This window comes from Lissotriton vulgaris, chromosome 12, assembly GCF_964263255.1.
Source record: "Lissotriton vulgaris chromosome 12, aLisVul1.2, whole genome shotgun sequence".
In the NCBI taxonomy this organism is placed as follows: Eukaryota; Metazoa; Chordata; class Amphibia; order Caudata; family Salamandridae; genus Lissotriton; species Lissotriton vulgaris.
The window spans coordinates 487,202,016-487,229,435 of record NC_141700.1 but is presented as its reverse complement, the minus strand read 5'-3'; the positions used below and the strand labels follow the sequence as shown (position 1 = coordinate 487,229,435).

General features: G+C 43.1%; 1 protein-coding gene across 1 annotated transcript in view; it reads right to left on the bottom strand.

Moving 5' to 3' along the window:
- The window catches only part of LOC147676816 (uncharacterized), a 162,754-nt gene that overhangs the window by 62,297 nt on the left and 73,037 nt on the right, over nt 1-27,420 (bottom strand). The window contains exon 4 of the mRNA XM_086945232.1: nt 8,799-8,960. Coding sequence (XP_086801358.1) covers nt 8,799-8,960 — 162 coding nt within the window. The remainder of the gene's footprint in view (nt 1-8,798; nt 8,961-27,420) is intronic.

Here is a 27,420-nt window from a genome sequence, read left to right as displayed (position 1 = left end):
CATTCAACTCCCCCCAGAATCTTCCCCGTATGTGGTGGTTTTGACGGGGTCCCCTCATTAATCCAGGGTAAGAGGGAACCATATATTGAGATAAAGAATAAATGTATTTTTTGGCTCAACAAAAAACGCCCGTTGCCACCCCATGTATCCACAGAAATACTCTTCGCTAGAAGAGTAGGATGGGTGGGGAATAAATCAAAGTCTGTGGAGGGAGACTGCATAGTCATCAACTTTAGGAGTAGGAGGGCGGTGGAATATATCTGTGAATGGCAACAAAGGAACCCAGCTTCCACAATCCACTCTTTACCCCTGTCTTATTTTTATCAAATTGTGCATCCATGGCGAGGGGAAAAAAAACCTTTTGGAGGGCAAAGGGAATGGAGTGTTGCGGGGAATATAACGCTTTCTAACAGGTTTGATGGGCTATCTGGCCTGGAAGATTGCGCCTGACTACAAAGTGATATCTGTGATCAGAGTACGAGTATTTTAGTTCAATACGAGGGAGATGCTGCAAAGAGTGTAAATCTAACAAAACCCCCTGATGTAAATTTTGAGCCTCAAGTGCAGACCTGCAAAATTTTGAGTTGGAACATAGCTGGGTTGAGAAACAAGTGTAGAGATATGATCTGGCTGGATGAAATTAAGACATATGATATAATGGCATTCCAAGAAACTTGGGACACTCACAACAACTTTAAAATAGATGGGTACTTGCACTTTTTTATTCCAGCTAAACAGGCCACGGCTGGAAGAGCAATGGGAGGTTTAGCAATATTTTGCTCCCTGAAACTAGCTGGCTCACTAAAACAGCTTGACGCGGGCTGTCATAATTGTCAGGTAGTAGAGCTATCAATAACAAAATTAGAGAAACTGTTATTGGTGAATTTTTATAACTCCTCTGAGAATGAGATTTTAAATCAATTTTTTATCTGGTTAGAGGATTTCTTAGTAACATATAGAGCCAAATATCTAAGCTCTGAGGTTATCCTCATGGGTGACTTTAATATTCACCCATGTGCTCAAGCGTGCGTCTATGATATCCTTGATGGTCCCCCAAGCTCAGTTCACACACATTTTGAACACACTTAGCAGGGGGAGGCCCTTGAAAACCTTCTGGCCACCACGAACCTGTACGAATGGGCATGTGCCGAGGGAGGTTTTAGGGCTCCTACTTTTAAAGGCACAGAGCCAGGTACAGTTATAGATTACATATTTGGGACTGCTCAAATTTTAACAAGGGTATTAATATATAAGGTGGGGAACTCCGCCTTTAGTGATCACAATCCTGTGATTTTAGAAGTGGCCCTGGGGCCCCACCTAAGCTTTATTGAATCAAAGATTGTGGCCACTAGGCGTGAGGTGTTACCTATGGACCAGGGCAGAAGATTAAAATGGACAAAAGTAGTCCCAGAAACCTTCATGGGGGAAGTCCTGAACAAAGTTGAGAATGAGGTTGCTTTTTGCCTGGATAGTACTGTGCCGAGTATATTGATAATGTGGGCAATTGATGATATCAGTAATCAAATTAAAAGCGATTTGGCGGTAAACACCCTCCCTATAACTAACAAAGGGAAAAGATGGTTTGATAGCACCTGCTCTAGGGCACATTCACCTCTACTGAAAGCTTTGAAAGTAGGCACTAGAAATAGGAAGCTTGTCTTGAAGTTAAGGAAGGCTTATAAACAGTCCATTATGGACAGAAAAAAACAGATTAAAGAAGAGGCATGGGAGAAACTTCAGTCCCCGGAGGTTTTGAGGGACAGTGGGAAATTCTGGTCAACTATTAATGAGCCCTTTTTCTCGGGAGACGAGAATTCCCCACTTGACTGTATTATTCCTGATGACCAATGGATAGATCACTTTGAGAAGATTTATGGGAGTCAGATGGCAGAGAGTCCCCAAGACGTGATCTTGAACCCAAAAATAGCCCCCATAGTGGTCTTTCAGGAGACAGAAGTAGCAAGAGCAATTGAGGAGAATAGGAAAAATAAGGCGTCAGGGCCGGATGGGGTCCCAGCGGACCTATTTAAAAGTTTTCCTAGTTTCTGGGCCAGGTTACTGACAAATGTCCTCAATGCCTCGGGTGCGAATACATCCCCTGCATCTTGGTCCAAATCCATCATTATTCCAGTTTTCAAAAAGGGTCAAAGAAATGACCTATCATGTTATAGGCCTATCTCCCTAATAGATTCGACAGTGAAAATTTTAGGCAGAGTTATTTTAGCGAGGTTGACAGACTGCCTTGAGGGGAGAGGGATTCTGTCAAATGCTTAGTATGGTTTCAGAGCTAAAAGAAGTACATTAAACCAATGTCTTAATCTGCAGCTACTCATCAGCAAATATACCATAGCGAAAGAGGGCTCCCTCTATATGGGGTTCATGGACCTCTCTAAGGTATTCGACCTGGTAAACAGGTCGAAGCTGTGGCAAATTTTACTTAACATCGGTATTGACTATGCCTTAGTTAAATTCCTGGCTGACCTTCATTGCGGCCTGTTAGCCTCTATTCGAGTCACCCAGGAAGGGAGATGTACAAGGTATTTTAACTCAGAACGAGGGGTTAGGCAGGGGTGGTGTATGGCACCCCTACTTTTTACGCTTTATATAAATGCACTAGAACCTGCCCTGAAGGGAGCTGCATTAGATGTCCCGCGTGTAGGAGAAACCATTATACCGGTTCTCCTTTACGCGGATGACGCAGTTCTATTGGCGCACACCGGTGTTGGTTTAAATAAACTGCTGGTCACATTCGGTAAATTTATGGAATCTCTAGAACTGAAAATAAACGCTAAAAAATCCCACGTTATGATAGTGGGGGAACATAGTAAGAAAAAAAACTATATCCTTTTTCTGTGGGAGTGATGAGGTCAAAAGGGTCCCTGTGTTCACCTATCTAGGGATTCTATTTGATGAAAAAGGATCATGGGGTCCCCAAATGAAACATAAAAGAAATGTATTCGCCAGATCTACAGCAGCCCTTATGGGATTTTCAAAACGCCTTGGGGCCAGACCCATGGAAGCTATTCTGAAGGTGTATAAGGCCAAGTGCCTAGCAATAGCTACGTATGGCTCTGACATCTGGGGGTATAGTACACAATACCACCAAATTCAAGTGGTAGAAAATCAATTTCTTAGATCCCTATTGTCTGTACCTCAGTCCACCCCTACTTTCTCGATTCATGATGAGATGGGGCTGAGTTACGTTACTGACACATTGAAAATAACTGCGCTAATATGCTGGCTTAAGACCTGGCTCAATCAGGAGATCTCCCTGAACCATATGATTTTAAAAAACTGTTTAGCTCTAGACAAGGCCGGTAAAATTACATGGTTAGCATACATTGAATCCACACTCAATAAACATGGTCGTCCTGGGATTTTTTGGGCACCGGAAACCATTAAAAAGGCCATGGTAAACCTTCTTTCTTCTGAAAGGGAGGCATTGGAGCTGAAAAAACCTATGGTAAGAGTGAGCTATGGTCTGGTGAGCTCACCTGGAATTGAGCCTTACCTGAAGTTAGTTATACGCCCTTTCCATCGGTATTTGTTAACCAGATTTCGATTTAATATAATTCACCTTACATTGGGAGATTTCCCTAAATGGGGTACACCGGATGATGCTGAACCCTGTAAGTGCGATAATTTCTCACTACAAGACACTTTGTACTTTGTAATGTTCTGCAAGTATTACGCAGACATTAGGAATAAGTATTTGTTCCCACTGTTAAGGGGAGCGGGGTTTGTGCAGGTCAGGCCGGAACTGCTCTACCTACAACTCTTGGGTAGTGCTCGGGCTATTTTTCATGTTGCAAATTTTTTAGTGGCAGCTGTGCGTATTAATGGGATGAAGAAAAGACTAGGTCTTATGGGAGCCGAAGCCTGACTATTGTATATGGCATTGCTTGCTATTTTATATGCTCAGTTTTTAGGAAGATCTTTTACCGGAATTTTAATGTTTATTTGCGTATTTTAGTGTAATAACTGTTCTGTGATTGAAGACCTCTGAAATGTAAATGTAATAGATTTTATGGAATTTCTTATTGTTCTGATTGTGAATCTGCACAAATGTGTTGAATACTGTATCTGTGCCTTTTTATGATTTTAAGTTATCGAATAAAGTATATGTCTGACTGACTGACTAGCATCTTCTCAACATAGCTCTCAAGCCTGCCCGTATTCGTGCTCTCTGGCACACCCAGAATTCGAACGTTGTTATGCCTGTTTCGGGCTTCGATGTCGTCATTTTTAGCGTTTATAATTTATCAGTTTGTCCATCTGGGACACCGCGGTCTTCAGTTGCATCGTGACATCCTCTGTGTCTGATATTCTTTGCTCCGCTTCTTTGAGGCGTGTATCATGTCCGTCTAACTTGTGGGCAATGGCGTCTATGCGCGTAGTGAGAGTGTCCATTTTGTCTGCCATTGTCGCGAACCCCTGAGGTACCTCCAACAGGATTGTGTGCATGTCATTACTCGATGGACCACCCTTCTCTGGGGGCGCCTCCACTGCGCCATTCTCCGCCTCCGCAAACTGTTGGCGCGCACTCTTTTTAATTTCAAATGTAAGACGCGGTTGGCGCGCATCCATTCTCCCCATCGTGCAATGCCCGGACTTGATAAGGTGTCGTCCAAAATCGCTAGGTCGGTAGGAGACAGAATCTGCAGTTTTAACTAGGACCTCTTGGCTTCCTAAAGGGCTAGACGGTAATGGCCGCCATGTTGTTATGTGCGGGTCGCCGTAGCAGGCAGCACTCACTGCCAATACTGTGACGGCATCCAACGAGGGGCTTCGCTTCAGGAATGAGGTTTCCCCAACCAGCAGGCGTCCCGAGCAGCCCACTGTTGGCCGCGGTGCTCACCGCGATGGCGTTAATTCACTCGCAGCCCTCCGGCCTGCTCACCAGGTGGCCGCCACGGCACTTGCGTCGCTCCGCACGCCCAGGCACGGCTCTAGGACACTTAAAGGATCTCGCCGCTCGGCAGGTCTCAAAAGTCGGCAATCGTTGTTTATGCTTCCGCGGGTGGCAGGAGTTACACCGCTTGCACCACAGGCGTCATCAGTCTCTATTACACGCTGAGAAATCCTTCATCATAAGCAGTGACACAGGATAATTGCAGGATTAGTGACTGGACTGCGGGAGCCTCACGGAATCGCAGCCATTCCGCTCGTGAGCCACCTAGCGCCCCCAAAGTAGCCCTTGTTAAAACTGTTCAAATAAAAACAACTAAGGCTGTCTGCTCCTTGGTTCTCTTTAGAACTCAGGATATGCAAGCAAAAATGTAGGAAGCAGGAAAGAAGATGGAGAATAGCTTACAAAGATGAAGAAAAAGAAAAATATAAAAAGCAGCTGGACATATATAAAGAACTTATCCAAAAACCTAAAGCAGAATACTACACAAAGAAGATTGAGGAAGCTAAAGGCTCTAAGAAAGAGCTATTTCAAACAATCACAGATTTAACAAAAACCTGTAATAAAAAAGACCCTGATAGCAAACCAAGCTTTTTGCGATTCACTAACAGATTTCTTTTTGGATAAAGTAGAATCGATTTTCAAAAAATTTTCCAACTCAAATGCATCTTCTTCTATAGGGTCCTCTACAGGATCCACCAATATGAACAAACAGCCATCAGAGGAAAATAAACTAATGACTGCATTTGTTGCTCCATCAGTTGAAGATATTAGAAAACTGTTAGAAAAAACGACTTCTGGTTCACCGTATGATCCATGCCCACCAAATATAACTAAGGTGGCATCGGAAATCATTACACCCAAATTAACATCAATTTCTAAAGCAATGTGTGAAACAGGTACTTTCACTTCATCTGGAAAAAACAGCATTGCTACCTCTTTTAAAAAAGCCTTCCTTGGATGAGAATAATCCGAGCAGCTATCGTCTAATCTCCCACCTCTTGCTACCAGCTAAAATAGCTGAGAAATTCATGAATGAACAACTGGTGTCTTTTATCGAAACCAATACACTTCTTGACACCACACAATTTGGATTTTGAAAAGGGCACAGTACAGAGACAGCCCTACTCAAGGCCACTGAGGAGATCCGGCAGGCTATGGATGATGAAAAGAGGGCTGCCCTTGTCCTTCTGGATCTCTCGGCGGCGTTTAAAACGGTGACTCATGAGTCATTGTTAAACCGTCTAACAACTTGCGGGGTAACAGGCCAGGCTTGGATCCTGCTAAAATCTTAGCTGAAGAATAGAGAGCAAATGGTAAAACTAGTTAAGTTTACATCTCAACCTTTTTGCCTTCCATGTGCAGTTTCACAGGGATATGGGTTGAGTCCTACCCTTTTTAACATTTATGTTTCCCCATTAGCAGACTTGAGAAGAAGTTTTGTTTTTTGCTCACCTCCTATGCTGACGATACCCAAATTGTCAATCCCATTTGAAAAAAGGACACTGACATAGGAGGTTGTTTCCATGACAGCATGTTGGCAATCCATGATTGGATGGACAACAATTGTCTTAAATTAAATGCAGAGAAGACAGAAGTCTTATTATTTGGACCACAAGAATCGTTTTGGGGTTCGTTTTGGGGTTCGTCAGTCTGGCCAGCAAAATTGGGCCCCACTCCCCTTCCAGTGGAAAAGTCCAGAAACCTGGGAGTCATTATTGACACTAAAATATCATGGGAATAAACTCACCTCTTCTACATTTAACACACTCAGAATCATCAAAAAAGCTATGCCATTCATACCTGATAGTCTGCAAAAGTTATTAGTTACCTCTCTAATCCTGTCCAAGATAGATTATTGCAACAGCTTGCTGTTGATTACCCATAAGTACTAATAGTCAGCCTGCCCCCCAATAGAAACAAAGTACAAGGACTTTGGTTAGAGGCAGCCTGTGTAGTAGTAATAATGACTGGTGTAATTGTCTGTAATGTGATATGCACATGATTTGTAATGTTATGTACCCACATTTCTGAGTGATTTTTTATATTTTTCCCAATTTTGTTCACATGTTGACTACGTTTTTTTCTGTACCATGAAGAATGTATCCTTTGAATGCCCTATTGAATAACAAAATGTCTTCTAAAAAAGTATTTCAAAATAATTCCAAGTGATGAAGTAAGGTACAGCGACTGAATGCGTTGTACCTTAATCTGCTGAAATAAATAAGCAGTATTGTAAATTGGTGGCCAGGTACCCCTTTTTTGTAATGTTTCTAAAAGTGGTATTTTTAAAATTGTGATGATAAATTCCACGTTACCAGTAAAGAGGATTTATCTTTACAATTCAATAGGTGGTAAACATGACAGCTCTAACTCCTAATTGGGAGTTACAACTTATTAGATGCAACAGGAATCACAAATGTTAACCAATAGGAGGGATAAGACTCATAGCATTGAAAACTTATTTGGTAGTTTTTTCACTACAGGACATGTAAAACTGAATTGCACATGTCCTACCTTTTAATTACACAGCCTATGGGCTACATAGGGCCTAGCTTAGGGGGGGACATAAGTCATAAAAGTGGAGTTACTGGCTTGGCAAGGGGCGCTAAATACAAAATTGACATGGCAGTGTAAACTGCACACAAGGGCTCTGCAGTAGAAGTCCCAAGACATGTTTAAAGGGCTACTTAAGTAGGTAACACAATCAGTGCTGCAGGCCCACTATTAACATTTAGTTTACAGGCCCTGAGCACATTTAGTGCACTTTACTAGGGACGTAAAGGTAAAATAAATATGCCAATTAAGAGTATACCAATCAAACCATGTTTAGGGGAGAGAGCACAAGCACTTTGTGCCCTTTACCACTGCTGATCAGTGCTAGAGGGCCACCAAAAACGAGTTCAGCAAGATTGGAGACAATCAGGCAAAAGGTTTGGGAGATGCCCACCTTAAGTCAGACAGGTCTAGCACAGTCCATGAGTTACAATTCTAACTTAGAAAAGTGACCTATGAATTGTCAAAGAGCTGCATGCAAACTAACTGGTATAGGGTAGAATGGTATGTTTTTACCCCAAGTCTTTCATTAGCCTACAGTTGCTAAAAAGAGTTAATTTGGGTAGAAACACATTCTTATAGTAAAGCCAATCCCAACCACTTTGTTGTATTTTAAATCCCGAGTTTGTGCTTCTCCAAACCAATCCCTCAAAACATACACTGCCTACTAGCGTGGATGACATTTGAATCTACATATATTCCTCATTGTCTTACATAACATTTCTTATAGACTGATTTACACACATATGATTCATTGTGTGAGTGTGATGTAAAGTGCTCTTACCCCCTACACTGGTAGGTGTAGTGCTATAAAACAAATGAAATTCACGGGAAAGAGGGTTTATGGAGAAATGAGAGGCAGTGTAGTAGATTGGTAGTGAGGGGATCCACTGAGAAGGAAGTAATTGAAGGAGGGGAAAAACACAGCCTGGGCTGCTATCGCAGTAGCAACTGGTAGTCCTTTGTGCCATTTGTAATAAGCTGCTCAAATTTCCCCCATGATGACAGGGCAACACCCCTATCTCCCTTGAGCTCCAGCTGTTCCATTACTCAAGTGTCCACCTCCAAACAGCAATGATGTCCTGCTGGTTAGACACCCAAGACGTATTCGAGGCCTCTATTGAAAAAAATGAAAAAATATCCAATTAAAATAAAAGACCCCCTACACCATATGGGGTTTAACATGGAGCCAGTGGAACATTGCAAATGGAAATGCTGACACTCCAGGTTGAGGAAGGGCAACAGAGCAAACGAGTTACATCACCAATCTATATAGTGAGAATGAAACAAGGCGATGTAAATTTGTGCACTGAATTGAACCTGGTTGCCTTACCTTGCTACAACGATAGGAGACAACAGGAGCGTATTCGAATTTTTCATGACAGGCGGTGATTGATGACAATCTGGTAGACATGTTGATCACGGCTGCTTTGCTGCAGCTCATACCAGCCTCGTTGTTGTCTTTTGCAGCCTTCTTTAAGAGGTGTAGAAATGCCTGAAATGACAGAAATCATTTAAACAGCCATTTGGGACACAATCATGCTAGAAAAGGCAGCGCTGGGGCATTTCTAAGAGAAACTTGCATTAGGTGACTATTCCTTCAGGTCCTTCAGCTTTGACAATGACAATGGTAAAATAAATAAATGTATTTCTAATCATAATGATTGCAAAAATTGTATTTCTGTCTAAAGAGTGTTCAGCAACATTAAGGTCCATATGTATGAAGCACAATTTCATTTGCAAACGCCGAAATCCGCAGAATTTCGGCATTTGCTAATGCAATTTTGCCAAATGGTATGTATTAAGGCAAAATAAGGAATCGCAAAATTTGCGATTCCTTATTTTGCGATTGCATTTAAGGAATCGCAAATTTTGCGATTCCTTAAATGCAATGTAAGAAGCACCAAAAAAGTGCAATTGGGCCTTAAGGAATCACAAATTACCACCAACTTCAAGTTGGTGGTAATTTGCGATTTCTTTGAAAAATGCACTTTTTTGCATTTTTCAAAGTGTCATGTGAAGCACATACATGCCCTTGGGGCATGTATGTGCGCCACATGTGCACCCATGCTTATTTCAGGGGTGCAACAGGGTGTCGACACCCCTGTACCCTTGAAATTGCATTCTCAATTTGAGATTCACTAATTGCTAATCGCAAATTGAGAATGTCTTCCCATTCATTCCTATGGGCCTCTAGGCCCATAGGAATCAATAGGGAGGTGATCCTTAATTGCAAATCGCAATTTGCGATTCGCAATTAAGGAATATGTAGGATTCGCAAAATTTATTGCAAGTCCTACATACATAGCATTTTGCGATTCTCAAATAGCGATTCACAAAAAAATCGCTATTTGAGAATCGCAAAATGACTTTTGATACATATGGCCCATAGTGATTTATGTTGGCTACTGGACCAGGAGACCCATGGAGTTTTATTTGGTAATGTGTTTCTGGGTCATGTCTATAAATTACAACAATCATTTGCAATGCAATAGGTCCCGCATTAGTAAAGTTAGAGGTATTAGTATTGTAAATTACAAATTTTTTATTAATGTTTTTGTTTTGAAAATAGCGAAATTAATAACTGTCATTTACAATGCAAATAGTGTTAACTTTTGCAAACGTGACACCTATAGCATTTGTAATGCAATGTGTATTGTATTTACATGCCTTTGATGTATTAATATTAAAAATAACAATGGGTTGTATTTTTTTCAATAATTAATACTTAAATAAAAGTTATTGTAATTTATAATGTCAATAGCTTAAACTTTTGCAAATAACTTTTTGGAAGATTATGTTTAGTGTATTTTATTCTGATGAAAATACAAGAACAGAAGTGAAATGTTAACTTTTTTTGTGACATTTGTAATAAAGTTTAAAACATTGAGAGAACATATTTGAATCAGTTGTTGTTGAATGGTTGCACAGATTGATGCTGTGGTGGCTCTGAATGATGTTGTGGCGGCGACGAGTGATGCTGTGGGGGTTCAGTGATGCTGTGTAGCACATAGTGATGTTTTGGTGCCCCTGAGTGATGCTGTGGTGATGCGATGGATAGTGAGGGCGATAGATAGATAGAGGGAGGGCGAAAGATAGATAGAGGGAGGGCGAAAGATAGAGGCAGGGTGAGAGATAGAGGCAGGGCAAGAGGGCGAGGGATGGAGTGTGGGCGAGGGATGGCGTGTGGGCGAGGGAGAGAGTGTGGGCAAGGGATGGAGTGTGGGGCGGGGGATGGATGGAGTGTGGTGCGGGGGAGGGATGGAGTGTGGGGCGGGGGGGCTGAAGTGTGGGGCAGGGAAGGGATGAAGTGTGGGGCGGGGGAATGGATGGATGGATGGATGGAGTGCGGGGATGGATAGATGGAGTGCGGGGATGGATGGATGGAGTGGGGGGATGGATGGATGGAGTGGGGGGATGGATGGATGGAATGGGGGGGTGGATGGAGTGGGGGAGATAGATGGAAGGAGTGGGGGGTGGATGGATGGAGTGGGGGGGATGGATGGATGGAGTGGGGAGAATGGATGGATGGAGTGAGATGGATGGATGGAGTGGGGAGATGGATGGATGGAGTGGGGTGGATGGATGGGTGGATGGAGTGGGGTGGATGGATGGAGTGAGATGGATGGATGGAGTGGGGGATGGATGGAGTGGGGGGATGGATGGAGTGGGGTGGATGGATGGATGGAGTGGGGTGGATGGATGGATGGAGTGGGGTGGATGGATGGATGGTTGGGGTGGATGGGTGGATGGCTGGAGTGGGGTGGATGGATGGATGGAGTGGGATGGATGGATGGAGTGGGGGATGGATGGATGGATGGAGTGGGGGATGGGTGGATGGAGTGGGGGGATGGGTGGATGGAGTGGGGGGATGGGTGGATGGAGTGGCGGGATGGATGGATGGATAGAGTGGGATGGATGGATGGAGTGGGGGGATGGATGGATGGAGTGGGATGGATGGATGGATGGATGGATGGATGAAGTGGGGGGATGGATGGATGGAGTGGGGGGATGGATGGATGGAGTGGGGGGATGGATGGATGGAGTGGGGGAATGGATGGATGGAGTGGGGGATGGATGGAGTGGGGGTGATGGATCGATGGAGTGGGGTGGATGGATGGAGTGGGGGAGCCGAAGGCAAGAAAAAACGAGTACAATCAGGGAAGCAGAAGGCAAGAAAACGAGGGCAATCAGGGGATCAGAAGGCAAGAAAAACAAGTACAATCAGAGGAGAAGAAGGCACAAAAAATGCTTGTTAAGCTATGTGACCCAACCTGTGCCTAAGAAGAAAAGGCAGCGTTTGATGTACCCAACAATTGGAGAGCTTTTAATTGTGGATTAAATCGATACAAAGACCTTAATGTTTTAGTTAAAAGTGTGGTGTTTTCAATATATCAACTTTAGAAAGCTGAGGGACTGAGATGGTGCAAATAGCAATGTAGGCAACTTGTGCCTGAAGCAAAGTACTGTGCTTTCATTGTGTAGTTTGCATGAAGGTGCGTGAGGACATGTCCAGTGCGCCCCAGGCGTACACGCACGTTGCGATGCTCACTGCATGAAGGTACGTGCAGACACCGTCACACCAAGAGGCAGTGGAGTCGACAATACACAGCACCACCACTGATCCCTATAGCCATCAGCATGAGAGTCAAGTCCCATGACTAGTATCACACAACACTAACTTTGCGCTCTTGCACTAGCACCAAGAACTTGGGCCGGCTGTACAATCAACAAACAATGAGCACTGGCACCAGGGGCACAAGCCAGCGACAACACGGAGCTCAAAACAATGAAAATAACAGGGGGGGGGGGCTGAGAAATAGAAGGAAAATAGAGGGGTTCGAGAGAAAGCGAGAGGAGGGAAAGAATCAAATGGACATCAAGACAAAGAAAAGAGGCCGCGAGAAGGAGACAGAGAGGGGGCTCAGGGGGGAGAAGTAAATGGGGAGGGAACGAAAGAGCAAGAGAACGAGGAGGAAGAGAGATAAGCGACAGAGGAGATTACAAAGAGCAAACAAGTCTATGAAGTGCCAGATCAGAAACCTATTATATTTTTACCTTCAGCGAGTATGCTCTGAAGTCCACACACTACCAGGAACGCGTTCTGTACCGGATGCAGTCAGACACGTACCGGATGCAGTCAGACACGTACGTGACAAGTTTATGAGAACTAGAATGTGCACCTTGATTGTCGGATGAGGCGAGAAATGCAATAACGGTCACATGTTGTGCTCGTTTTGTGTATTTTGGGAAAAAACACTGTTTATTATGTGTGATCCCGTGACAGTATACCTGGACCCTCAACCAATGTGCAGGCTATCCTCAAGGAATCGAGAGTGAAGGACAAAACTAGAAAACAGATTTTAAAAAATGATAGGTACAGAGGAATAAGAGATGGGATCATGTTTGACGGTGAAGTTTCAAGACACACAAAAAACATAGTAAAAGAGGAGTTCTATAAGGAAAACTTACGAGCGAGGCTGTCACAAAAATTATAAGCGGCGACCAGCGAAAACGGGTGAAAAGGAAAGCAAAACAAGTTTAATACACTGGGAGGGGGGAGGAGAAATGCGAGACACGGCCTGGCGGCCGTGAAAGTGAAAGTACCGCCGGCCGTGAGCAGTGAATAATTAGGGGAGTAGAAATGCCTGAGGCCGAGCGCACGCTGGGGGAAGCTTCAGGGGAAGCAACAGATGGCTGGCTTTGATGTGGTAATGCGAGGCAGGCAGGCAGGCGGATAGAAGCGCGTGCACGGGACACATGCACTTCTGGAAATCCGCATTTTTAGAGCTTAGTTTAGCTCTTAGTTTCGCCCCAATAGTCTCGTCTTATTCATTCCTTGCGGAATGGAATAGGACGAGACCTAAAAAGGAGGGGCTTATTTATGAGAGCCCTGCAACTTTGTTGCATCACGTAAAGTAGTACATGCGTGATGCAGGTCTCTCAGTCCAATTTATGAAGCCACGCAAAGCCACCTTATATGGATTTGAGAGGCCTCATAAATTATGAGAAAGGCAACACAGTGGTAATCGCTACCTCGCTTTACTCTACGCCCAAGGGGCATTCCGTGGGCGTTGCAGTGGGTTTTCCCAAGAAAAACCCATGGAATTTGACGCTGCCCCAGATTTACAAAAGCATGTAAACCTGGAGAAGCGCCAAATCCTGACGTCTCCCGAGGGGAAGCGTAACATGGAGAAATATCTTTATTTCCTCTCGTCTTTCCTCTTGGTATGTGTGCTGCATTCTGATGCACACATAGGAAGATGACAACTCAGCTTAAGATTGTTTTTGTGAAGGAAGGAGCCCATTTTTTAGAGGATGCAGAGCCGATATCAAGAAATGTCAGATAAGAAAATGGGTTACAGAGTCTCTACATTTTGGTCTCTCTACTGCCTATACTGCAGCAGAAGTCATTTTTTTTCTGTGTTAGCATAACCAGAGGACTAGGTTTTAGTCGACAGCACCCTTTTAAGACAGCAGCGCCTTTCATTTCCTAGGGACATCCAATTGGGAAATATAACTAATCATAAATCTAAATAAAACTAAAACCATGACATAGGAAATCCCTATAACAGATTCTTGTTTTAGTAAGTGGGACAAAAATGCTGAGAATTCTCTAATTGTGTTTATTAATAAATTAAGCTAATCACCAGAAAGACAAAAACCTAGCAAGTGGAATATCTAAAGAGATAATGTAACTGTGGGGAATTAGGAATAAGTAAATATTATGGAGCATAAGGGGCACTGTTCCCCTCTCGACGTTCAGAGTGTTTGTGGACAAAACTGATTTTTTTGGGGTGAGATATCGGGGAACAATATACAGTGGGAAATGTAATAAGAGACGGATTGTAAACAATTCAAATTCACTATAAGCTTAGAAAAAGAACCCCACAAGGAGAAATTAGGTTACAGTTCGGTCATATGACAGTTTAACCTCTTCGATGCTTATGACGAGCTCAGCTCGTCATGAGGCACAGTGGAGCTGTGCTCATGACGAGCTGAGCTCGTCATAACGGCCGCGGAATGCCCACACGGGGCTAATTCCCCTCCTGTGCAGGGCGTTCTATGGGAGTGGGCTCGCGTGCCCCCCCCGCACCGCAGGGGTATTAGCCCCGCGTGGAAGGGGTTAACATCTGTTTGATAAAGCAGCAATACAATTATTTCCATAGTCTATGATTGGTCATTGGAGGCTGCCCTTATTGGTGTCAGGGCTCTGGTATCCTTGTTTTGTGACCTTATGTTTCACACCAATATTAAATCATCGTTTTCTTATTACCTACAGATGTAATTGAGAAAATGCTGACTCCTGTTGCAAGCAGCAGCTTCAGGCAGTGAATCTGTGTTATGCGCTGGCACAGGCATAGAAAGGCGCCTGCACCAGCCATCAAAAGGTTTTACCAGGGAGCGTGACATCTCAGCCCTTGCCTCTGTGCCTCACTCTCCAAGCGCCACCCCCTTTGTCACGAGCAGCAGCGTCACTGGTAAAGTAACGCGGGACATAGCACGTTGATCCCTTTGTTTCTCTGGAGCATTTTTGATCACGTCAGCAACACCCTGGTGGGATTCTCATCCCAGGGTGCACTACAAGCCTCCCGTACTCCCCGCAGGGCCGCAACAAACCCTGGTGGGACTCCAAGTCCCAGGGTGCCCCGCGAGCACACGCCGCTGCTCCGGGTGTGGGGGAGGGTCCCAAACCGCACTTAACGTCTTAACTGCAGCGAAAATTCAGCTGTGGTGCAGGCGTTCCATTAACTGGCCACGTCGGCCAACGGACGTGTGCAGCACTACGGAGGTAGTGCTTGCGACGGCCGTTGGCCGACGGGCGCACAGAAAGGGTTAAAATCGCTGACATTCCTCCTGCGTCCCGGGACATGCGTGGGTAGCTCCCTGGCCATGGGCGGGCCGTCCTTGCCAATAAGAGGCAGGGCCACCCCCCTTCACTTTGAGCTTTCAGCGATCTCAAGTTGGTAAGATTTTTCTGGATTTTCAAACTAACTGTTTGCACCCTGCATCTTCCCACCATCTTGTATAGTTGCTAATATTCTCGCCTTATTCACCTTTGGGAGTTGGTGGTGGAACCAGGAAACTGTAACCCAATGACCCAAATCAACAACTTGTGAATTCATCTAAGAATCTTATTACGTGGGGCATTAGTGGAGTCATTTTCACTGTGTTCACTAACTCCTTGACTTCCTCTTTCTAATTATTTATTTGTGTTTTGTTTTCCAATTGGCCTATTTGATTGCATCTTTTTCTCCAATTGCAACCCCAGTCTTGTGCCCAAGTCTACCCTATCCCTATTTGGCCTACACTGGGGGTGAGGTGCTAATATAGCCTTCCTTGATCTGAACATGGGCAAGCGTGCTTGTGCAGCAAAACAAAAACACCTCCAAGTGCCCATTCCTCCTCCTCTGCCCCAAACCTCAATAGACAGGATGCTCTAGAGAGTTATAAGGCTGGTAACGACCGAAATAGAGTTGACGGAGAGGCGCCTGTCTTAAACCCCAGATAGCTTCTGTCAGGTGCCTGAGCCATCTACCTCCCAAGCTACAACCCCTGGATCTGCATCTAGGCTAATAAAATCTACATTTGGGCCAATAGAGTCCCTTCAACCTTCACCCCAAGAATTGCCAGTGAAGCCAGCAACTCGCAAAGGCGGCACCACCACTAGCTCATCTAAAAACTGGAGATGCAAAACAGGAAACAGGAACTGGGGCAGGAGCTAAGAGAAAGAAAAACATGGAGATAACACCCAGCAAGGAGGAACTAGCTAGCACTGGGAGAGTGACAGAAAACCCCACTAACCCACAAACAGTTTCTGATTGTCCTTCTTGGGTTAGGAATTTGATAGCGGATCTAGAGATCCAGCTGAGAGCTATTGTAAAGGAAGAACTTGCTCACTTACTCAACCATATAGGCACAGGACATCTAATGGGTCATAGCAGTCAGGCCAACTCTTCTGATAGCACTACCCATGCCCTAGGGAAGAGAAAAGACTGTAGCTCCCAGACAGACAGTGTAGGTCAATCCCCCCACAGACAATCGAGGTCCATTGAGGGCTATACCCCCCAGTGAGAAATTGGGCGCCAGTAGGGCAGAGGATCATAGCACCTAGACAGCTGAAACTACTCGGTCTCACTCAGCAAAGCCAGGTATTCAGCGGGCCAAAGATATGAGGACAGCAACTGGCCCCAGGAGCCTCACCAATGCGAAAGGGAGCCACAAACCTTCCAATAAGAAGGATTTAAATAGAAGAAGGCCTACCCATTTAGAGCACAGGGTAGTCCAGGAAAGGGAGGACTCTATAGAGGTAGATGACAGTGGATCAGGAGTATTGACTCCTCCGACGATAAATTTACCGCCAGCCTCACTACCTAATGTTATTACACTGACAGGAGTACCAGAGATCAAAAATGGCCAGAAGGTACGCAGCTGGACCTAAGGAACAAGTGCTTCTCTTGGTTGGCCAGACACAAGCTGTTCTCCTACGATAGGACAGGAGAAATTTTAAGGATTCATAGAGTTGGCTGGGTGGGTAAGAAACCGAAATCAACACAAGGGAACTACATAGTGATTAATTTCAGTAATCCCCAGATTGTAGATATCCTAGCAGGCCAGATTGCCCGTACCTATGTACCACACACAGGGGTCAGAGCTCATACTCTGGACTATTTCTATTCCAATACCCACAGCCAACCTTGGACCCCACACTCCAGGGCCCCAGCTAACTGGTTCCAAGAACAACCAACTGCAGGTCCACACCCCAGACCTCTTTTATTTAACATCCCAGGAGTAAACAGATGTGGGGCCCTTGAGGAGGTGGACTGACATGGACTGAAAGGTGTCCATATTTCTAATTATGGGTCCAGGGGGGCTGTCAGGGAATTAGGGGAGAGCAACAGTGGACAGCAGAGCCAGAATACCCTCAGTGGTAATGGGGATGAACCAGGGGGTCAAAAATTCGAAATCCATCGGGGAGCCTCAGATCATGACGGGACCTGTATAGATATGCTTAATATGCCAGCTCTCTCTTCTCCCGACCTTTTAACTTTTAGTCCAGGTACGAGTGGTCCCCCATTGGAAATTGCAGAAGTAGTCCCCATGGTTAAGCGGGAAATCTCTCAAAGCCACAACCTTAACAATCGTAATGCCCTAGGTGACAACGCTAACCCCGGCCACAAGCTGAGGGTCCTATCCTGAAACATCGCCGGAATAAAAAGCAAACTGCACTGCCCAGACTGGAGACAATTTGTAGGCAAATATGATGTGTGCATGTTTCAGGAAACATGGGCAAGGGAAGACATTCTGAGGGTGGGTTATGCAACTTTCAATGTGTTGGCTACGAAGGAGGGAAGAGGCAGACCATCGGGGGGCTTGTGCACCTGGTTTGCTACCCACCTGGACTGTACTGTGGAGCAATTGAATACCATTTCCAATGACATTCAGTGTACTATACTCATCCTTCTCTTCTAGTATCAAAATTGCCTTCATTAACATTTATTACCGCCCTGTAAGCATTAGTCAGGAATCCCCAACCATAGACCTACTAAACACATTTATCGATTCAGCCCCCCTGAATGCAAGGCTGGTTACAGGGGGAGATTTTAACTGTCAATTTGAGCCCCTCGCTGCCTTCACTGATGCATCCTCTTAACACTAACCCATTCCCTGAGAGAGTGTAACTGCCGTACCAAGTCAGATCAGCCAGGGAAGTTAACCTTTAATAGAACAGGACAATCCCCCCTGTTGGATTATACCCTAGAGGAAACAAGATCATGGCAGTGAGTTATTGACTTCGCAGTCATGCCAAGACTTGACAGTGACCACAACACCCTGACTCTGGAGCTGGAGTTTCAGACCTTTATAATCATACGGCCACTACTACCCCTGTAGTCAGCAACCTAACACTTGGCATCAATAGACGGAGAATTAGATGAGGGACACTCAAGGAGTCAACAGACAAGGTAGCCGCACTATACTCTCTAACTATTCTTCCCTTAATGGAATTGGAGGAGGATGTCATGAGACCGGACTCTCCCCAAACCATCAGTAGAATAGAGGCACTGCATGCAGAACTGACAACTAGCCTAACTAGTATTTTTAACCCTCTGACACATTCCAAGGCGAATAAGGGTACCAAACAAACCTGGTACAACAACACTTGCCGCAAGGCAATGGGAGCCCTCATAGATGCCATCAAAAGTAAGGACAGATTCTTAATTAAACAAATGAGGGGCCTTTATCTAGACAGTACCCCACAAGCAAAGAAAACAGTCCAGAGACTGGTACCCAATGCAGATCAACAGTGTATAAGTCAGGGTGTTACGGTGACTCTGGTACATTGGAAGTAAATATTGGCATACGAGGCACCCATTACAAAATGTTGGCATATTGGATGGAAATTCTTGGCTTAAGGGGCACTAATGACAAAATGCTGGCACAGGCGCAATAGAGGCAATTTATAGCATAAGGGGAACCAATATGAAACTGCTTATTTATTGGAGAGTAATTCTTTAAACAAACACTCACAACGCTAATAGGTCTGGCATTAGCCATCAGTCTTTTGCCTTTGGCAATTCTCAATTTGTTCTCTCGTCTGAATGACAGCATGAGGACCTTTCACAAGGAGCACAGCCACAAACAAATTAGTTCCATTCAGTGCCAGGGACCAAGCAAATGTGTGTGTTTTTGAGACCAAAAAATATTCTTGCCTTTAGAAAATGTTTTTTAGATTGATGAGAGTTGGCAGTTTCACCAAAAATAAAACCACAGTGAAGTCAGTCTCAGTCAAAAGGTGACGTGGACTGGCCCATTGCCCCATGGTGCATGTTGCAGTGAGTGGAAGAAAAACTTGAATGACAAGAAAACAGACTATTGGATGAAGCCTGCCTGACAGACCCTATAACTGTTAGACTCAGAATATTAGTAAAATCAGAAGGCCATGCTTACAAAAGCCAGTTGATCTGCATTGGGTGCCAGTCTCTGGACTTTTTCTAATGCTTTTTCGTACTGTTTTTGTAAATCTTCATTACAATAGATATGTTTGATAGATGGAGGGTTATAAAGGCATATAACTAGAGAGGGTTGTATAGATAAATAGCGCTGCCTAGATAGACAGATATATACTGTTGCCTAGATAGACAGATATATACTGTTGCCTAGATAGACAGATTTATAGTGCTGCATAGATAAACAGTTACATAGTGTTGCCTAAATATACAGCGATATAGTTTTGTCTAGATAGATGGATATCTAGCTAAATAGATACATAGAACCAAGTGCACCGTTTTAATTAGAAAAATAACAGTTAAATGTCTATAGGAGCATGCCATGCAAGAGTACTGAAGGCAAACTAAACATTTACACGAGCAGGACATACTAACAAATATTTTTTACAAGTCTCACTGTAGTACTTTATTTAAATTAATGCCACTTCAAATTTAAGAGTGCAGTTAGCGCTGGGACGCTCTCGGGCAGCCATGCGCTCTATAAATCTCCAAAATAAATAAATATAAATACACGTCATTGTGTGCACTCTTAAAATAGGACAACTTTATACAGAACAGTATCAAATGGACACAATATAATATGTTGTGACAACGCAGCAGTCAGATACACAAATGCCACTTCACAAGGAATTTACATTAGCAGGAGACTGGACCTCAGAAAGCTGGAATGTGCCTTGTGCTGACATCAAAAGCAAAATGAAGGGATGGTAGAAAGCATCATGCTACCACATCAAAACAAAGGCAACACAAAAATAATGACTAATAAATAACAAAAAATAACAATGGCACTGACAAGAACTACCTTGTGTGCACATATATATGCTCCTTGTAAAAGAGCAAAATACAGTCACTTACAGTGAAGTTAATCAGTACCTGAAGTACACGGATTCACTGCTCTGTGCAGTATGTATGCTGTAGGGGTGGAAGCAAAATGTGAATGAAAGAGCAATAACAAATGGATGAAAAGAGCTGGCTGGAAGCCCCCTTTAAGTGTGCATATTACACATATAATTTTAGGGAAATTAAAAGGTTGATTGTTAGTGCTCGGTTTATTGTATGCAACCACTGGAGTATGGCAGCTTTTTGCACCCAATATATGTTGTGTCCTGTTTGTGTGTGTATGATGGATGTGACAGTGGGGGTCCACCAGGTAAAGGACTTTGGCCATGCCAAGGTTGTGGATACTTTTAGTTTGTTGCTTAAGAACAGTCACATGGGTCTGAATTTTGCACTCAACAAACGTTCAGGACTCGAGTATGTTTTCAGTGTGCCATTTGGGTCTGCCATGGGGAGGGCTTTGTAAATGCCCAGTTTGTCGATGTGGTTCATTTGAAATTAACAAACCGTTGAGTAGGCCTGCTTTTTGAAGCCAAAATAAGTTGCCTTAGACCCAGAGATTTCTGGGAACCGTTTGTCCAAAACTTGCAAAGGGCTATAGAACCAGAGACATGACCGGGCTAATATATACAAAGATGCTATTGCACTAATCGGCTGAGTGTCTCACACAGGGGCTAGGCGGCACGCGAAACGCTCAGGAATATTGAAAAAAGGGTTCAGCTGTCACACAGAATTAGATCACTGTCCACTGACATTGAAAAGAAGAAAGTGTTAATTGTTATGTATGTGGCTTATGATGTACCCAAAAGTGTAAGATGTGTTAATATGTCTAATGATTGCAATGTCTTATATGTTTTGTAACTGCTGATCGGAAGGAAAAATTAAGCAATAAAAAAAAATAAGTTGCCTTCTATTTGTGCCTGGTAGTTATGACCTCAGGCCACTGGCTTCACCCACACAAGAGTTTCGCGGTGCTTTTGATAGTGATGTTTGCAACCCACAGCGTCTGCGGCCAGTAATGTTCACAAACTCCTGAGCAGGGTGTGGAAACATGCCTGTTGTGACTCACCACATAAACAATGGCCATAACTTTAATTGTTTACCAAGCTTTAATCTGTTGTTTGCCACGATGTATGGAAATACACAGCACAGGCGCATTCACGCAGGATAAACACTCAGTTGTTATTTAAAAACTCAAAAATGACTGGATGAAAATTTAGCCAACTAAAAAACGGCAATTTGTTACATACACAATTTGGAAGACTTTCATTCAGTAGATCGCAAGTTTGTCAGGCAATTCCCATGTGGTTAGACCTGCCAGCCTTAGGGAGGTTTTTCCACAGCCTTTTTGTCTTCACCCCTCCAATTGTTGCTGAATTCGTTTTTGTTGACCATAGGACTCTGTGCACATTACCATTGCTAGCCAGTGCTAACACGCTTGTACTCACTTCCTAAATAATGGCAAAATTGGCTTACCTCTGATTGACATTTAATTTACTTATAAATCCATGGTAGAGTAGTATACTTTATACCCAGGGCTGGTAAATTTAATGCTACTTGTGGGCCTGCAGTACGTATTGTGCCACCCACTTAAGTAGGTCCTTAAAACAATTTCTCAGGCTTGTCATTGTAGTTAGTTAACAGTTTTAGATTGCCAATTCGATTTGGCAAAATAACCACTTTGACAACCCATAAACTTAATCTGTATTATATATAAGTCACCCTAAGGTAGGTCTTGGACAGTCCTTAGGGCAGGGTGCGTTGTATTTAAAAGTCTGCATTGTATTTTTAAGCTTTACATGTCCTAGTAGTGACAAACTCACAAATTCGTTTTTCACTACTGTGTGGCCTCTCTCCTTCATAGGATAATATTTGGTTACTGTATTACCTTTAATAAACAATAGCTTTCGATTGGGAGCATGTAAGAAAGTCGTGCATGATATCTGAGAAATTGTAATTTAAAATCCTCTTAATTGTAACATCGGATTTTAAGTGACAATTTTGGAAATGCCACTTTTATAAAGTTGGAATTTTCCTGTTCCAACCATTCAGTGCCTGCCACCTGTTCCTGGGTCTCATGACTAGATGTGAGTGGCAGTTGACCTTTGTATATTCCTTCCAGACAGCCACACAATAGAGGTATTAGGGGTGCCTGAATGGGCCATCTCAGACAGGCTGGGGGAATATTTGGGCACAGCCCACCTTACAGATCAATAGGCTGGGACCTGTAAAACAATAGGAAATTCACACTAGACTTTTGTGCCTGTAGCCAGTGCAGGGAGGAAGGACATTCCAAGTCCTCTTGAAAGAGGATCCTCTAGAAACTTTTCCTACTTCAAAGGACTTACCAGGTATAAAAATAGGACCATCAGACCCACTGTTCAGTTCACTTTGTGGACCGTTGGAAGGACTCTCAGAGGACTGAATGCTGCTGCGGCCTGCTGTGTACTTCGGAAGACTTCTTTACTGCACCAAGAAGGCCTACTCTGCTTCTTGAAAACTCCCCTGAACCCCAGAGGTCTGCCCTTCTGCCTGTGGTCTGCACGTCTCCTTGAACCGAGGATTACCAAAGTGACTCCAAGGACTAATTGGCTGGTCTTCTGATCAGAGCCTCAGGGACAAATAAAGGCTCCAACCATCTTCAACCTGCTCCTGAACTCAGCCTGAGTGAGTCCTAAGCCTCCAAGCTGTGCCCCTCCAGTCCTGGACCCTTGGAAGTGCTGCTAAAGGTGCCCAGAAAGCCTAAATCCAGAAGTTGTGGCATAGAACATTTTCAAACAAAAAATGCTCTGAGAACCAAGAGGAGACCAGGACCAACCTGCTACTGTATGGTACTGACGACAAACATAAGCCCCACCCTTTACGTTAATATTTAGGATCAGGTAAACCTATAGACCTCTATAGAAAGCACAACGCGATCCCAGTTTTTGGTGATGCCTGTACCTTTAAAATATATTGGGTTTTGCTCGTTCTACTAAGATCGGGCCTTAAACATGTAATACAACAAACAGATGACTGATAAAATGATGTGTGGTTAAATAATAAATACTGAGACTGTTTCTCTTAGAAAACCGCGATAATCTACAAGTTTGATTAATTAATGTAGAATATATGATCTGCCCCCTTAAGAGAGGGTGGTCCGTTTTTTGGCTCACCAATCAGAAAACTACCTATATAAAGAGGTTGGTTCTACCTTCTCTAACCTCTGCATTTCGGACGCCATTCAGACGCCGTTCCAGACGCCGTTCCAGACGCGATTTACAACGCCTGCTCAGAGCTACGAAAGGAAGGTATGTGAACTATGCCGATATTTGAGAAATCCCTCTTTTTCAAATAAAAGTAAACAAATGCGGACACAATATTCCGTGATGTCCGTATGACAGCTTTATTCTGTTAGATTATGTCGATACAATGTAAAGCCGCCACAACTTAAAGTCGTTATATTTTAAAGTCCCCCCCCTTTTTCTATCGGCTAAATAGAACTACTTGGTACGCATAGTAAAAATTTACTATATTGCTACGGTAAGCCCTTAGAAGCCGAACGGTTTAATTAAACATATCAACTAGGACACAATTAGTAATATCTGTGCACTATATTTTGTCGGCAGCTCCCGCCCACTTGGGAATACACAGCCGCGATTCCGAGAGAAATGTTTGTGCTGCTGTAATCTGTTCGAACAGTTACACGCAATCTGATACTGCATCCAAACATCGCTGCCCTGTTGAACAGGTAAAAGATCCCTGAAATAGATATTAGGAATCAGAATATCTTAATACAATGTTACGTTACTGAATAACCGTTTTTGCCATTGCCAGCGGAATTGCATACCACTGAACACCACTACCCGCTCTACGCCCACGTGTTTGGTTTAATTGAATCTGTTCCAACTGAAACTGGGTCATTGCGTCCTTTGATGAACTTATTTTCTTTTAAAAAGGTAAGATCGCTAAGTTCAAAGGTGTTTAGGTTTGAATCTTTGTCTTTCTCTATGGACATCTACACACAATATCTTCTTGTATATATCTTTTCCCAGATTGTTTTTAGCAAAATGGATCGCCGCCATTCATAAAGCTTCGTATACCCGAAATTTAGAAACACAGCAACAATAAATCAAAGGTATTTTTCAAATCTGTCATCTTGTGGTAGGAATATAACGAAACATAACAAAATAATGAAAGAATGAATTGGTAACTCAATCACTATTACTATCCTTTTAACAGGTTTTAAAACAGGAAAGCCATTCATAGTTAAGACCTTCGCGCTTAACCTTTTCTCAGTCTGAAAGACGAATGCTACATGAAACACTTTAAAAGGTGAGAGTTGATATATACCAATGTGAAAGATCCTACAAAGGCTTTTTGTTCTAATTAAGAAAGTCTATGGGAAAGAAAGCCTATAGGAAAGAGAAGAAATCGAATTTAAAACCACCCCGGAGACTTCCTTGATGTATAATATAATCCTAGATATCTCAATAAAATGTCTGTTGAGTGTAATAGATACAACATAAGTGCGATCTTATGATATAAATAGGTACTTCTCATGAATAATTTAGGTATATAAATAGGACTTTTCTATGAAAAAGTTACGGTCACTGTCAATCTCAATATAAGATGCAAAGTAAAAAATCCTCATGTGAAATCTCCATTGATGGATATAGAGACACATAAATTGCCATGTCTCTCCTTCCTAGAAAAATAAGAATACCTCCCTTTCGTTTTTCTATCCAAAATATATTAAAGTATTGGTACCAAAACTTACCTGTCTTTTTATCTCTGCTCTTGACAACCTCTTCTAGGTATGGGCCTATGTATCTCATATCTCTTCTATGATCTATATTATCCTTGATAGGAATTTCTATTGTACCGAATGTGTTTCTGTTTGCATAAATGATTGCTAGCATTGTCGTGGTTTGTTTATCTTTTTTAAATGTCCTTATTCTGCAGTATATCAGATTGTTATATCATTTATCTGGCAAGAAGCTACGTAGATAGATTGATTACAAACTACTACAAATGTTTATGTCTAAAACGTAAATATCATCATGTTACAAGAATGAGTAACCTTATAGAATATATTTTAAAATTTTAGAACTATGCTGAAATTGTCCTGATGAAGACACAGTGTTTGTGTCGAAACGCGTCGACAGACAACAGCTCCCTCAATTAGTTCTGGGAATCATCAAATATTTCTGATAAAACCTTTTTGCATATATTATCATGATCTAATAATTGCTTTGTTTTTATCTCATTTTAAACATCATTTTTTGTATGATTGAACATGTCCATATCAATTTTTAATTATAATTACATTTTCTATGTTATCATAATATGTGGTTGCTCTAATTTCTTCTTGTGTATATTTTATTTTATCGTATGATATATCACACCTTCTTGCCAGATACCTATATTTTTTTTGCCTGGGTATTTACCTTTGCCATAAACCAACCTGCTACTCTATCCAGCCATGGTGCAGGGCCTGTCGACCTGACTTTGAGATAGTTCTTGATGAGTTTTTTCCAACAGCAGCAAATCCTGTTCAGCGTCTCATTGCAGAAGGAATATCTGTCCTCATGGATCCCTTGTCAGGTACAGTCTACATAATTGTCCCACTGGAGATCTTTGAGTTCCAAAAAAGAGACTAAATCCAAACTAAGGAATTTTTAATGTGACTTTGGCCAGTGGCTTCTCGTCAACAACACCTCCTCCTAAAACACAGTCAGCTGCCTTGCCCCACTGTACTTTACCTTTTCTGACATTTTTCTGCAAATTTTCTTCTAAGTCTGAAGGTAAGTGAAGACCAGGCTGGAGACCAGGCTGAATCCACTTCTTATATCCGACCCTCGCTCCATCGTGGTTGGCCATAACTTTAGACTTTTCTCCGGTCTTAACCAATAGATGTCGACGGTTGGCACTTTCATCTTTCAGATGCTAGTTTTCAATTTACATTTTAAAAGTTCATAATTCTAGTTCAACCGATTTGATTTTTATAGGTTTGGTGTCAAATAATTTATTACAATTTACTCTACTTTTCTAAATTGGTATGGGATTTTTCGAGTTGTGTTTTCACTTTATTACTTTTGTGTGGCGCATACATACTTTACGCATTGCCTTTAAGTTAAGCCTGACTGCTTTTGTGCCAAGCTACCAGAGGGTTAAGCATAGGTCAATTTACTGACTTTAATGATTCACCCTGACGGTGATTGTTGCTGTTGCTTGAGAGCAGCTTGTAACCCGCTTAACCAACAACCCAATTTCTCACACATCCCATTTAGAAAAAGTAACTGAATTTGAGACACACTTCATAACTTTTGATACTAATCTCTAATCTACAACAAATATAGTAAGGAAGAATTTATAAAGCCCTTACTTCCATTGTTTGGTGCAAAGTTGCTAAGAAAATGAAGTTAATAAGGAGCAAAACTGGACTTCTTATAGATTCCTTTGTCAACCTTAAGTGTATGTGTGACTGCCACTCTGATATAATAGAACAAGGGCTATTTCAACTTGAGACTCTACAGTTCTCAAAGAGTTTTAAGTAGTGGGATCCCAAGAATTGCTGTTTCTTATCCCCAACAATTCCTGGGCTTTGGGGACAAATAGCTTCCCAGTTAGCCAACCTCCACGAAGGAATGAAGGCCGTCGCCGACTGGATGAAGACCAGCCGTCTGAAGCTGAACTCGGACTAGACGGAGGTCCTCATCCACGGCTCCAACCCTTCAGCCTGGAAAGACTGCTGGTGGCCGACGGCACTGGGGGCATCCCCGACACCCACCGACCACGCACGCAACCTGGGAATCATCCTCAACTCAACACTCTCAATGACCAAGCAAGTCAACGCCATCTCCTCCTCCTGCTTCAACACCCTCTGCATGTTCCGCAAGATCTACAGATGGATCCCGACAGATACAAGAAAGACAGACACCCAGGCCCTCGTCAGCAGCAGACTCGACTACGGAAACGCCCTCTACGTGGGAGCCCCGACCAAGCTCATCAAACCTCTACAACGCATCCAAAACGCCTCTGCACGACTGATCCTCGACGTACCACATCACCCCCCACCTGAGAAACCTGCACTGGCTCCCCGTCAACAAGAGGATATCCTTCAAGCTC